Consider the following 14,404-nt stretch of genomic DNA (forward strand, 5'->3'; position numbering starts at 1 on the left):
GGTGCAGAACAGAGAATGCACTAGCGCAGCACTGAATCAAAGTTGACTTTGCACCCACATGGCAGTCTGTCGACAATATTTGCCACTTTACAAGTAGTGTATGCCTTCCTCTCTCCGCTGTCTTTAAACATACCCGCTGCAAATCTACAGAAAAATTCTCGGCAGAGAGTTTTGGAATAGTGTAGCGTTACCGCACAGTAATTCCGTGAGCGGTACAGCCATACCAGATGCAGACCGGGAACATATATCGCGAAGAAAACGTTTGAGCTAACCGTCATCTTATATTGCGCTGCCGGCCGGAAAGGAACACCACGTCATTTTTATTGACGTCAGATGAGCGGCCCAATTGTTGGCATTGCTGCACAACCCTTCTTCTACGGGAAACACTTCGCACCACCAAATTCGTTCTTTTTTTTAACTCTGCAAGAACAGGCAAGAATGACCATCAACACGATAATAAGATGACATAATGTGCTAGCCATGAATACTGATAGTGGCAGCCACTAGCACCGCACATTGGTATGTCATTTTCTCGCTTCTAGCGTGGCGGTAATGCTAGGGTTCTAGTTCTAATGCTACGCTCTACTTCTAAATGCTACGCTCTAGTTCTAAAGCTAGGGAAAACGGTGATTCTAACCTTATAATCATATAAACATATGTCAGATGGATCACAAACACAGTCACACATTCTTGCAACGCCGCAGTTAGTAAACACGGAAAGGCAACAGTGAAACGATCGAAAGCACTGACAATTGTTATTTTTGTTTTCGCTGCATTTTTCTTCAAAACAGACAGAAATGACCGCCAACACGATGATACGATGATGTCATGTGCTAGCCATGAATAGTGATAGTGGTAGCCAGTAGCACTGTATAATCATATGTCATTTGCCCGCTTCTAGCATGGCGGCGATGCTAGGGATCGAACCCTGGTGCTGACAGTACAAGCGCTCTAGTTCTGAAGCTAGAAAAAACGGTGCGTCTAACCTTTAAACATGTGTCAGATGGATCTCCAATCACATTTACATATTCCTGCAACGCCGCACTTAGGAAACACGAAAATACAACACTGAAACTATCGACAGCACTGACAATTGTTGTTTTTTTTTTCTTCGCTGCATTCTTCTTCACGCTACATTCAAAACCAAAAAAAAAAGAATCTTTATCACAGCTTGCTAAGCGTTACATTTGTACCGTTCTCAATGATGAATTAGAGCTCATACAGCACTGAGCTGCCTGTGGGAGCAAGTATTAAGCTACGCAGTTCTTTCAAGAAAAACAAAGATCACGCATGTTATTCCAGGTGACAATGACTCTCACCTCTCAGCCATCGGAGAAGAAAATAATCCGTGAATTCCTCCTTCCAGATGTCTTGTATGCGATCCTTGAGCTGAAAAATGTGTCAGGGCTTACCGTAACTGCAGTTTGCCGGCAAATATTTGAATTCTCTTTCGTGACTAAAAAGTGTTTGGAAATAAATTCCCGTGTTCTTACAGTTAAGGACGGTTCGCACATACGGTGCGAAACTGAATCAGTGTAACGGCATCTCCTGCAAAATCAGGTTTCAACTAGTGTACATCGACTTACCTCCGCCGTTCTGTGGCACACTTATGCATGTGAATCTGCATGGTAGGAATACGGCCACAAAAAAAGAAGAAAAGAAAACGTTGAATGCGTCTGAAAAACAAGCGAATATTTTGAATATTTATTTGACATTGTTCTCAGCATATCATGGTTCGTTTGACTTGGGGTTCGTTCTTAAAGCGTACCTTCCTTCTCTTCATATTCAATGTAATTAATATATCATCAAATTTGCCTACATCATTTTAAATTTACTGCATTCTCCATTGTATTTTGTGTTGAAACATTTGGTTGACGATCATGAGCTTTGTAAAGTTGTAACTCTACAACTTGCATTTTTTTTTTTTTTTGCTTTTTATGGTCTCATATCTGCCGGTATCGTATACACTGTTCTGTAAAAATAAATGTTCTTTTGAATCGTATTGAGCAAATATTAAAGTCCTGCTAATAGTGGTTGGAATCCAAAAACTATGTACAATATATACGCAGCCTTCACAGCACAAGGAAGCGCAACCATATATCGCCTGTCTTTACATGGTTGAAGCTAGCAACGATGACGCTGTGCTATTTAATTTAAAGAGATATTTGCACACCCCTAATGCATTTTTTTTATGTTCAGATAGCGAGACCATTGTCTTCTAAGCTTTTAGACGATTGGTGCCATGATAGAAAATTATTATGATGTTATATAGCGAGGGTCCTTGCCTAATATAAACTTTTTTGTGTTCTATATTAGCAAACCAACCTTAAGATATCACACGGGATATAAGTCCGCGACACGTACGAGCGTGTTTTTGTACGTTTATCAGGAAAAAAAATGTGGTGGCGCGTGCAGCGGATGCACTACCTCTATTTATATATATATATATATATATATTCTTTATTTTTTACAACTGTTGGTTTTTTATCTGCTAAAGTTTCGCTTGTTCGAGGAGTGTGGACATGTCAGAAAACCACACGCCCTATCTTGCCCCAGCCAGCCCCAGACATTCCTATTGTAATTAAAACAGCTTTCTACATCAACATTTTCGAAATGTGAACGCACAGAGAGAAAGTCCGGCTTACAGGAGTTACTCTTGACGTGTTGGTTTTATTTCTCCCCGCGTAGAGATGTTTTTGTTATCAGCGCTCCGAAAACAACATCGTAGAACGGTGCCAACGCCGTCTCAAGACTAGACAAGGAAATTGAGCGCGACGTTGCCACATATCAGCGTGATTGCTGCGTTCACAAATGAGAGAGGAGGAACGTGAGAATAAGCGTGTATCTCAGTATTATAAAAACGAGAGACCAAGAAACAAATTAGTACGACGATAAATACACTTACAGAAATAACAAGTCTTCATCATAATCTGTTGTTTATCTTTTGATTCATATGCATTTTAATTCCTAGTTTATGACAGCCTTACAAATTGATGCAACCTTTGAACCCATTGTGCTTGGGGCACCGGTATTCAATCCACTAAGGCAATAAACTATATTCCTGTGTACTTATTTTTGTCACGCAGTTTGAAAAAATATGTATCTCTAATATATCAAAAGGTTAATGCAGTAAGAATAGGTGACCGGAGCGAACGCTTTTTTTAGTACGAATGATGCTTACTACAATTAGGGCTTCCGGATTTTATTCCACGGAAAAATGCGGATAAATTTATTTTTCACAAAGCGAAATTAAGTGAAAATTCCGTAAGCAGAGATACCGTAATATTTTTTTTTTTTGCATACGAGGAAGGAGAATAGAACATTATATTCGCATGTCTTCCCTCTGATTTAGTCAGTTGTGTTCGTGGCTTCAAAAACCACTAAATTGACAGCAACAGCAGCGTTTCCGCGTTACGCACTCGCAATAACCACAATTTTTTTGTAGAACAATAACATTCAATCAGTATCAACATAATACGCTCTTGCATCGATGTAAATTCACTTTTCACGAGCTGTTCTGCGACCCATCAATATCCCCCGTTTTATTTTAAACTTTCAACTATGACCACACGTTTTGCAGAAGATTTACACTGATCATCCAAAACATCACGACCACCTGCCTAAAGCCGTGTTGATTCACCTTTGGCAAGCAAAACAGTTTCAAGAGTCGTCTGGTGGGGAGTCCGATATCAAACAAAGTCGGATGAACTGTGTGCTCAAAAACACGTGTACCTTGATATGCGTTGCATCTAGCTGTTGGTTGAGCCGCCGGTAGCCGGCTATTTTGCTTCAAGCGGGAAAGCCACCGACGATCACATTCCGTGATTAGGCGTGGACGTGGAACGCGTCGCCGTCTACTGTTTGGCAATCGTTCTTTTACTTTTGATAGGCACTAACGACGGAAACTCGCGAACCCCCGGCGAGCTTCTCAGTTTCCGAGATACTTCCTGCGAGTCGTTGGCCCATCACGATCATCTCTTGGCCGAATTCGCATAAATCAGCAGCATTTCTCAATGCATACCCACGTAGTCTACAAAATGATCCCCGTATCCCCTGCAACCGTTAATACCGTCCGTATCAGCCGATAGTAAGAAACGCGGATGGCGCGTCAGCTGGCTTAGGGATGGTCACAAGGTTTTGGCTGAGCGGTGTCCGTTGAGGCGACCTACCTGATCAAGGGCCTGCTGCTGCAGGTCGCTGAGATCTCCCACGTATCCGCTCATGGCAGGGCTCTCTTACGGTTTCTTTGGAACGGCCACAGTTTACCGGAGAGATGTCGTCGGGGAGCAGCAGGCGCTTCGCACTCCCTTTTCCGTCCACCGCAGCAAGGCAACTCAAGCTTGACTAGCGAGAGCCGCCGGAAAGTGAAACCGAAAAGAGAGGGAACAGCGAGGTCGAGTTGTACGTCACGATAGCTGGCGCGCGAAACCTCTCGTCGTTATCGTGCTTTGTTGATTCTTGCAGCATACTTCGGCCTTGAAGGTCTTTGATGATCCGAGGCCCCACGACACATCTGAGAATGATAAGAATGAACCAGATCCGTTCGTAAGCGCTACGTGTTTTTCAATATGCGCACTCGTGGTGATTCCGCCATTGCGAGTGTAGTTCGTTCTTGTCAAAACAAATGAAGCGTAAAATTTAGTGGTTATGGTTTTGTTGTATACATGGGTGCTTATTTCTTCTTTTGTCGTAAGTTTGGGTGTGTGCGATTAATGTAAGTATATCATACAAATCATTGACCTGTTAGAAAGTCTGCAAGCTTATTTTACTTTTGTCGTAATTTAGTTTTAGTCAGGATGCGTTGGCATGGTGTTTATGCAAAAGGTTTTCGATGTATAATGCTGGCGCAAAACATTATTTAGAATAAGTATGCTTCTCGCTTTTAGTATAGTAGCGAAACAGACAGGAGGGCTTTTTAAATCATCCCTAAACCTTAACATATGTTTTTGATATTACGGCACTTACTTCCGGTACGGTTCTTTTTTTGTTTATGTTTGTTTCATATTCCCGTACCCTCATAAATATCGGTGGTTCAGGGTTGACTTACACGCATTGCCATCGGTGACTCGGGTTTTGTTTCATATACTATCCGTTGTGGGCAGTCGTGATTAAATTGATGCTAAATACAGTGCCTTCAATGAAACACCAAAAATGTTTTGAGGTCGCGTGATCAAGGTTTCTCGCTCAAAGTAGAAGTACCTGAAACAATAGTTCTTTCTACAGTATGAATGTGGCCGGAGTAAGAGTTACCTTTTTGATGTGTGAAACATTTTTTGGAATCACCCCTCAGCCCTTTGCGTCAAAAGTGCAGGTTAAAATACCAGCTAGTTATTTTATATTTAAAATGTGTCAACTGAAATCGCGACTATAACATATTCCTCTTGCGACTAAACTACTTCACGTAAACAAAGTCGTTTAAAAGTAAACGACCAGAATTAATATCATGCCCTCCCCCTTTCCGCATCCCCTTATATACTGCAGGAATTCAACGGCCCAATGGGCACTACGCAAAATAGCAGCGCTCTTAGCGGTTCCGGTGCACACTGGCAGCAGGATAGACTTGTAGGTAGTTCTACTACTTTAATCAAGTTACTGTAGTTTAACTACTTTTCTGAGTACTTTAGTAACTTTCAATTACATTTTATTTCGGTAATTACTAGTTTAGTCTAAATACTTTTTCCAAGTAACTTCTACTTAAATTACAAATTACTTCCGAATTTTAGTGGTAGGTTGTTTATCAACAAACATTCATGCAGAAAAAAAGATAAGACGTTGGAAGATCAGCTGATATTTGCAAAGAGGGGGGAGCATGTGGCGTTGGCAGGGGGAGGGGGGGAGCGGGGGATTAGTTTGAAGGTTCCGAAACCCTCTAAACTTTTTACGAGCCCCCCACAGCAACAACCCTGCTACGACGCGCGGGGAGCGGACAGGCACGTCGCAAGTGAGGCCGAGTAACTGCGGGAATAGCGCCGAAGACTGGCGTTTCTTTGTGTCCCGAAGCTCAAGGAGACTTGACTAAAGGGCTTGTCCCCGCTTCTCCACAATGTAGGAACTTTCGCCTACTACGGGAGTTTTACACATTGCATCCTCACTCAAAAGAGGCAACAAAATGAAGCACCCGCTTTGAAGCTCATCTGGTACGTCTGGAGTTTGTGTTGTACTTGATGAATTCCGTGCTGAAGGGCAACGTAAAGGTGACCTCTTTGCGTTGCCTTTCTTCCCAAAACTCAGAATATGCAAATCTTCCAAGACCTCAAAATCGTTCCAGAAACCTTTGTAATTACGCCAACTTTCCTGCATAAAAAATAATAAGCAAACAGTGTTGGGAAATACTTTATCTGCAGGGTCCTTAAAGTACTACTTCAAGTAGATTTAGAAATATTGTACATTATGTGAAGTACATTCTTTGATCATCTAGTTTTGCTTTACTAAAGTATTTTTCTGGTACTTTCCGAGAAATGTACAACTCCCGATTTCAAACTTTAACGTACAAACCCCAAATTTGGAAAAAAAAAAACGGCGTCGTCATGTGAAAACGCGCTACCGACTTTCGAGACGTGATCTGGTCATTTCTCTGAGTGAAGTAATGGCGGCTATAAGACCGATACAAATAAGTGCCTTCTAAGTTGATTATGCTAAATAGCTTGTCAGCGAGAGTAAGACAACTACTTTGTGGCAACTTCACTTTTTTCAGTATTTTCCACCACATCCGAAAAAAAAACTGATGCACCTCCAATTACCCTTAAAGCAATGCGTACCAGTTTAAAAAAGCACACTGTATAAGAGATGGAACGGCATCATGAAAGGTTGTGTTAAAAGTACTTGGTCTTTACTTTGAAAGTACATTGTATTTATAGTACTTTAAGCATATTGCACCCGGTGTACTTACTAATTTGCTTGAAGAATCCCGTGCTGAAGGACAACGCAAAGGTGACCTCTCATTTACTTCGTACTTCACTTCAAGCACTTTTTAGATGTACTTTACGCAACACTGTAAACAACCAAACCCTGTCTCCAAATTAAGGCTCACGCAGTGCTAAATCTCAAAGTAGAAATGATACATCCGCAGTACATCATTGACTAAAAAAACAATAGAGTACAAACGATTTTAGGAACGTAGAGGCAGAACCAGCTGTTAAAGCATTTCTGCGAAAACGCAAGCCGCTTTATATTTGGCTGGCAGAATTTCGCTAACGGATGAAAACCTATGTATTTTCTTGTTACCATACAAAAGTAACTTCAAAAGTAATTCGCTACTAGTTGGTAATTAACTCAATTACTTGCAATTTGAGTAATTTCTACTCTGTTCAAATTACATTTGAGGTCACTACTAAGTAACTTAACTTAATTACTTTTTTTGTAACTTGTACATGTCTGAAGCAGGAGACAGTCAACGGGTAGTTTCGGTTGCCGTTTTGCCGGGTGTTGCATATGTACTGTAATTTGCGATCGTCTCCGCACCACCATTGCACACGTCTCAAATCAAAGTTTATTTAACATCACCAAGTACAAAGTACTAAACAAATGACGGATGGAGCTCAGACAAAAAGCCGCAAGGGTACAGCTTGACTAGGTCTGAACCCCTTCTACATAGGCATAGTCCCATTGCAATGTAAACAAAACAAGCAAAAAAAAGAATTGGCAACAGCCACGTCGACGTGGCTATCTCCATACCCACGTGCCATGCAGAAAGTACCCTTTTCTTCTCGTCGCTAAGTATCAGACACAGCGAATGATAAAAACAATTACAATCTTGCTGGCACGGGGGGGGGGGGGGGGGGGGGGGGCTGCGCGAGCTTAAACGTTGCAACGGCGAAGTGAACGCAGATCTACGTACGCCGAACTCTGTGCCAGATCAATGCGTACATTTGCTTGCAACCTAGAGAACAACCACTAAAACTAGTACGCCAGTTTTATAACACCCTTGCTTCGCCGATCGCTATTTTAATCAGGCTAACGCGTTACATGACAAACCTCACTGTACAAGAATACGTTCAAGCGCAAACATGCATTTTTCTACATCGCTACGAGGAAATTGGCCACGGGAACAAGGCTGTTATAAAGCTGGAGTACAAGTGTCAGGGGCTGTTTTCGAGGTTGCAAACAAATGCACAAAGTGTGATTGCATTGCGTTCGACGTACGACCATCTGCGTTCAATTGACTTCGCCGTTGCGGCGTTGTCGCTCATTCCCGGTGGCCGCAAAATCGTAATTGTTTCGTTATTCGCTGTGTCTAATATTTAGCGACGAGAAGAAAAAGGCATAGGCGTAGACTAGGGGGGGCATCGGGGCTCGTGCCCCCCCCCCCCCCCGGGCCATGATCCTTACCGAGACGCTGTTTACGTGCCATGTAACGAGCATCTAGTAGTGGCATGTAGACAAAATAAAGCCCACGTTGCCTTTATTGACAAAATACATGGAAATGGAATCGCAGCGCGTTTTCGTTAGCTTCAATCTCCAGTTCTGGCGAGAAGGTAACGCGGCGTCGATCACTTTTACGTCCGCTTGGTCTGCTTCCACAGTAGCCTGCCATTTTGCGATGTCCCACCAGAAAAAAAAAAAAAAAAAAAAAAAAAAAACTGGACGTTTCTATAGAAGGCGCTTACTCCATCCGGAGCTGTTTCAAAAGTCCGTTGAGTAGGGACTCCGACGGAGTTACCCGAACCGGAGTCGTGGAGTGACAACTTAACGCGCCCAGTGAAACGATAGATGACTCAGTCGTCCGCGAAGAGCCGCATGCGTGAGAAAGTATTAGTTCGCAAATCGTTAATAAAAATTAGAAACAGTAATGGACCAAGAGCACTGCTGTTACAATGATAGCTGAAGTGCAGCGCCCCAACGTGGCGCTGATAGTTGTATTCTAGTTTGCTACAGAAATTCCTCCGGGGGGGGCTTTACCGCGCAAAAGCACCCCCCCCCCCCCCCCCCCCCCCTTCGGAGAACTTCTCAGCCTGCCCCCCCACGGGAAAATGGAAAGTCTACGCCGCTGGATAAAGGTACTTACTGCATCGAGCGTAAGCGTGGAGTAATCCACGACGGCGTGAGCAATGGCGATGCGGAGACAATAGCAGAAAACAGATCCACAACCCGGCAGAATCGAAAACAAAACTACCCATTGATAGTCTCCTGCTCCCAGAGTGCACCTGAACCGCTGGGAGCGCTGCTATTTTGCAGACTACCCATTGGGAAAATCGACCACACTGTTCCGGCTTCTCCTTTTTTTATGTTTAGACACACACCTTTCGTTTGCTTGGCAAAAATAAAAAAGGCAAAACGAGCGATTTTGTGTGAGGAAACATTCCTTAACGGCTTCAGTGGCATTGCGAACAAAAGCGTCGCTGTCTTATTATCTTCGTAACGTAGTTGGTGCGGCCAGCGCGTTAAAATAGACTGAGAATAGCAAGTCTTAATTCTGGTTTGTCAATGATAAATATCCTTAGACTCGATGTCTTTCTCGCCTTAGTAGCGAGGTAATTTGACCAGTGCTACACGATAGCTAACCTAGAGCCATATACAATTATAGAATCTATAACTGCCGCATCTTCGGGACCGTGTGTAATTCTCAGGGGCAAATATTAGCTGAAAAAACTTTTTCAGCTAAAAAACTTTTTCAGCACAAGCAAAACAACAAAAAAAAACTCTCAATTACTCCACTCCTTGAAAAAATGCCTGCATTATTAGCACAGGAGCGTGCATCATAAAAAAGTCATCATTACAGCCGGGGTCACAGTGGTCATAGATCACACAAAAAACAGTCTGCAAACACGAGTCACCGCAATATCCGTGGTTCGAATGCCACGTGCCAAGTTTCTCCTTGAACTCATTGCAAGCGGCATTCGAAGTATGAATCTCGCAGTGACTCACGTTCGACGTCGTATGCAGACGGTCTTTTGTATGATGTGTAAACATTGTGACCTCGGCTTAAGACAATTTATCATTCACAAACTTTGTCACACCTCTCATCATCCTAATAAATGGTCTTAAATGAAACAATCCCTGCATAATCCTCACGGCGTAAAACTTTAGCATTTAAACATGTATTGCCAGCGGACTAAAGACAGGAAAACGCGGTATTTATTCTAGCCGCCATACAGGCAACCACGTTTGTACGACAGGGATATACTCCTTTTACCTTTAAAAATACACTAAAATAACGAGAGAAAAAAGCAAGAATTAACGGTTTAATCATTTCTGTTAAATATTTTTACGAAAACATTTTTTCAGAAATATTTATTCTCTTTGAAGAAATTTAAGGGGCTCAGAGCAGGGGGGTAGCCCTGCTCTTAGCCCCGGCCGGTGCTAACAAAACTATGCACATTTCTTGGTTCTCATTAGTTGGAGAGATGGTTGATGCGTGAAATGTTGGTTGTAACATTGTGTCTCCGTGCGTAATAGTATGTTTGTCGACATTTTTTTTTTATGCTGGAGAACCGCACAATTTAAAAAAAAGTCATTATTGCTTTCAAAAACATCCCAAGCTTGTCTTTCCGCTTCGCCTTGAAAGGAAAACAGATATGTCGGCCGGCGTTTGCGGCGTGCTGAACAAGCGTAGCTCGTTGAGCTCGTTTATTCTTATGAGTTTGAGTCGTTCTGCGCTCATTGAGGTTTTTAGAGGAAGATCCCCTCAACCGACCTATTTTGCAGCAAAAAACTGTCGCAAGTACGCGCCATCGGAAGCACTATGCGGGTGCTTGGGTTCTAGCGGTTCTGGCCTGAACCTAGCGTCCCACGTCGACCATGTTGCCTGATCTAGCTTGATTAGTTCCTTTGCGTGTGTTGGTGGCGCTCAATAAAAATGTTGGTTCCCATAAAAGCGGCCTCGCCGCTCCTTGAGTTGGGCAACCGTTGTGATTGTAATCATGGTTTAATACCGACAAGATACCTGCCTACACAGGTAAGAGGTTGCGAGCAATTTGGCTGGAGCCAATCGGGCGTTTGTTTGTCTATGTTCCTGTTGTCGGGAGATCATCATCATCGCCCTCGCCACCCAGTTGACCATGAACTCTGCCCGCCACTTCCGACCGCGGACTCTCCACCTGGTCGCAGTCAGACACGGCACGACTTGCACCTGTATTGTTACGGTAGAATAAACCTACGCAGTTACACCAGCCTAATCTCGATCATGACATGGTGGCAGTGATGCTAGCGTAGCAAGTCAACGGCTACAGTTTCACATCCATTCACACCGAAGCCAAGGCCCGGTCTGAACAGGAACCAGAAAAAAAGGCTCAGACGCCAGCCTTCGACCTATTTGTCGTAGCTCTCCCAGAAAAGTTCGTCTTCCTCCGTCCAGACGTCTGGCAGCCCTGGATCACGCGATGGGATTTGTACCGAGCCATCTCAGGACTCAGCAAGCAAGTGAGCGTTGCCCAGGGAAATAATCTCCTGTACGCCACGGGACGCGATGCGGGGGACGTCCTTTCTCAAAATAAGTGACGAGTCCAGAAGCGCTCGCAATCAAATGGGCCTGCGTACAATTCCGCATGGTCATCCTAGGACTGCAGTTTTCCATTGAAACAGACCACAAACCGCCGGTTTCCCTCACAACAGCAAAGCGACTCGATGAGCTGAGTCCACAACTACAACGATTCTGAATGCGACTGCTCCAGTACGACAACACAATAGGACACGTGCCTGCAAAAGCGATGTGCACAGCCGACGTGCTGTCAATTCAGCCATTAGCCGACGCAGCCTCTCGCACAACCAAACTCAACACCAAGGAGTACGAGCTCCTCACGCTGGAAATGCTTCCTCCCAAGGAATGCTCGACCGAATCAAGAACAAGCTACAAACAGACTTGGTAACGAAGAGGGTAATCGAGTGCACCATCCGGACATGGTAGGATAAAATGACGCTTCCTCAAGAAGTCCGCAAGTACAACGAAGTTACCTTGGAACTAGCCATAATAGACGGTTCAAGGGCGATCGACCCGTCACACCGGGAGCCCTACGCTTCAAAATCCTGAAGTAGCTTCACATAGGTCACAAGGGAGTGCCCAAATGCCGCGCCAGAGCACGATAATAAGTCTGGTGGCTAGGCATTGGAGTCCACATTGGCCCCTTGGTCTTAAGGTGCCCGTTTGTCCAGACCACCGGAAACTAGGTCAACCTCTGTTTTCGTTTTTTTTTTCGGCGCCATTGTCAAACTACCCATGAGACGTCGTCGGCATTGACCTTTTCGTCCATGAAGGCAGTAACTACTTGGCTGCCGCCGATTACTATTTAAGGTTCTTCGAACTGGAACCTATGAGGACAACGCCCCCCAGGGACATCATCGCCGTCCTTTACCCGATGTTTGCACGATATGGAACGCCGAGAATTCTCCGAACAGACAACGAACCTCTATTCAACTTACACGAATCTGCAGTGTTTCTGCAGGAATGGGGACTGACTCAATCAACGTCAAGCCCGTACTACCCGCAGAGCAAAGGAGAGGTCAAGAGGACAGTTCCAAACGGCTAAGCAACTTCTCAGAAAATCGACAGACATCCACAAGGCACTGCTGGCCCAGCGTGCGAAGGTTACGCGCCAGCGGTGCTATTCATAGGACGAAGACTGTATGCACACGCACAAACGTGCCAGTAAAGCCCAAATCTCTCCCAGCTCGCTGGGACACTATTGGCTTTCGCTCCAGAAATGTCGTATACAAAGAGAAGGTGCGCCCTCAGTGTGAAAAGCGCCGCAGAACGCGTGAGCTCGACACCCTTCCGCCAGGAGTTGCGGTCGGAATTCTGACGGGAACAACGTCTCACGGCCACATTGTAGGGCCAGCGACTCAACTTCGTTCCTACGTGGTTCAGATGACGACCGGAATTCCACGGGGAACAAGAGGACACCTGCAACCGGCTGTGGCACCCACCGCCACAAGGAGTGGACCACTTTGTTGAAGTGTGGGTTTTGTACTTCCAGAGTAGAGGAGGTGTTTGGAGGCCACAATATTCACCACTGCCGCGGGGTGACTCTCTCTCTACTAGATCGCTACATGTCTGGCGGCGATTTAGTGGAGAAAGGGGCGCGCCGCTTCAGAGCGTGGACCCTCTCTCCACTAGATCGCTGTCACACACGGCGCGACTCGCACCTGTATTGCTACGCTAGAATAAACCTACGCAGTTCAATCAGCCATATTTCGACCCCAACACCCGTCATCTCCCTTCGAAAAGCAAGCAGATCTGAAGTTTTTCAGTGCACATGACCTATTAGAGATAATATTTTTACGTTTCGTTTTAAATGGTGCGTCATGACGGTCAACCACCTTGCCTCGGATGTTACGTGACAAAAATAACAAGAACGGTAAACCTGGAAAGACGACATATCTATTTTGTTGCTTTGTTAAGCCCTCTCGGCCGCGTATTACCCAATATCGATAAACGCTGACAGACGCTTGTATCAGACCGTGGCTCGTGCGTGATGGAACGCTAGAACGCCGCTTTCATGTTCGCGTCTTCCGAGCGCTGGAGGAGTTTTTAGTCGGGGCGGAATAGCAGACGGACGGAGGCGAAAATGGACGACGACGTGCAGCTTTCGCGTCCGCGCCTAACGGGCACTCCAGACGACGATAGACTGTGATGAAATAGCAGACGACGGGTGGCGTTCGCGGGTCTGCTCGCACGACTGGGGCTGTGTTCCAAATGTTACCCATATGGATCCGAGTTACTCCGGCGGGTCGTCTCAGGTGACAACACAGATTGAAAAGTGCTGGACGCGGGTAGGTTTTGGAACGCCAAGGTACAAAACCCTTACCCTGGAGTAAGATCGAGTAAATTTAGGAACACGGCCTAGAAGGCGGTGTCAGACGCCAGACCAGACGAACCGGGTGCCGTGAAAGCGACACTGGGCTTCTTAGCGTGTTCGGCCGAGCACCGAAGCAAATCCAGTAACAATGGGCGGGACCACTAATCTGTGCCGTGACCTTCACCTAAAAGGTGTCTAACGGCGTAAATATTGCACAATATTTGTTCTTTTCGTGGAAAAATCACTAAGCAGAATACGTCTCTCATCTATGTCATCTAAAAAAAAAATTATTTTTATTTTGCTGTTCTCTTAAGCTGACAGGGCGGTGGGAGCTACGCATTCACTGGACCACTCATCCGTCTCCCTCTCATCACATGACAGCACTTTCCGCGCGTGGATGATGCAGGAGCATTATCACGTGGCGAAACAAACGACGTTCCACTGGTCCAACGAGTGCCTTGCTTTCACCTTTTTGTTTACCTAGCGGTGAACGTTGTAGAGGCCTACCCGATCTCGCAATTCCATTTGAATATGTTACGATGCCTAAACGTTGCGACGTGCGTGCCTTGACATACTAGCAACTCGTCAGTGTTGTAACAATGTTGTTGGGGTTTTTTGTTGCTGTTATGCGCGCTGATATTGCAAATCGTGTGGTATTTCGTACCTCGCATGCC

The 14,404-nt window shown here is 44.9% G+C and overlaps 1 protein-coding gene across 1 annotated transcript in view; it reads right to left on the reverse strand.

Annotated features, from left to right (window-relative positions):
- LOC8038603 (SEC14-like protein 2) overlaps positions 1-4,349 on the reverse strand; it is a 36,149-nt gene extending 31,800 nt beyond the window's left edge. The window contains exons 1-2 of the mRNA XM_029976854.4: positions 4,170-4,349; positions 1,320-1,389 (exon numbers count right to left, since the gene is read on the reverse strand). Coding sequence (XP_029832714.3) covers positions 1,320-1,389; positions 4,170-4,223 — 124 coding nt within the window. The 5' untranslated portion in view covers positions 4,224-4,349. The remainder of the gene's footprint in view (positions 1-1,319; positions 1,390-4,169) is intronic.
- Positions 4,350-14,404: the final 10,055 nt, after the last annotated feature.

Source organism: Ixodes scapularis, unplaced genomic scaffold, assembly GCF_016920785.2.
Source record: "Ixodes scapularis isolate PalLabHiFi unplaced genomic scaffold, ASM1692078v2 PGA_scaffold1__304_contigs__length_218370807, whole genome shotgun sequence".
Taxonomy (NCBI): Eukaryota; Metazoa; Arthropoda; class Arachnida; order Ixodida; family Ixodidae; genus Ixodes; species Ixodes scapularis.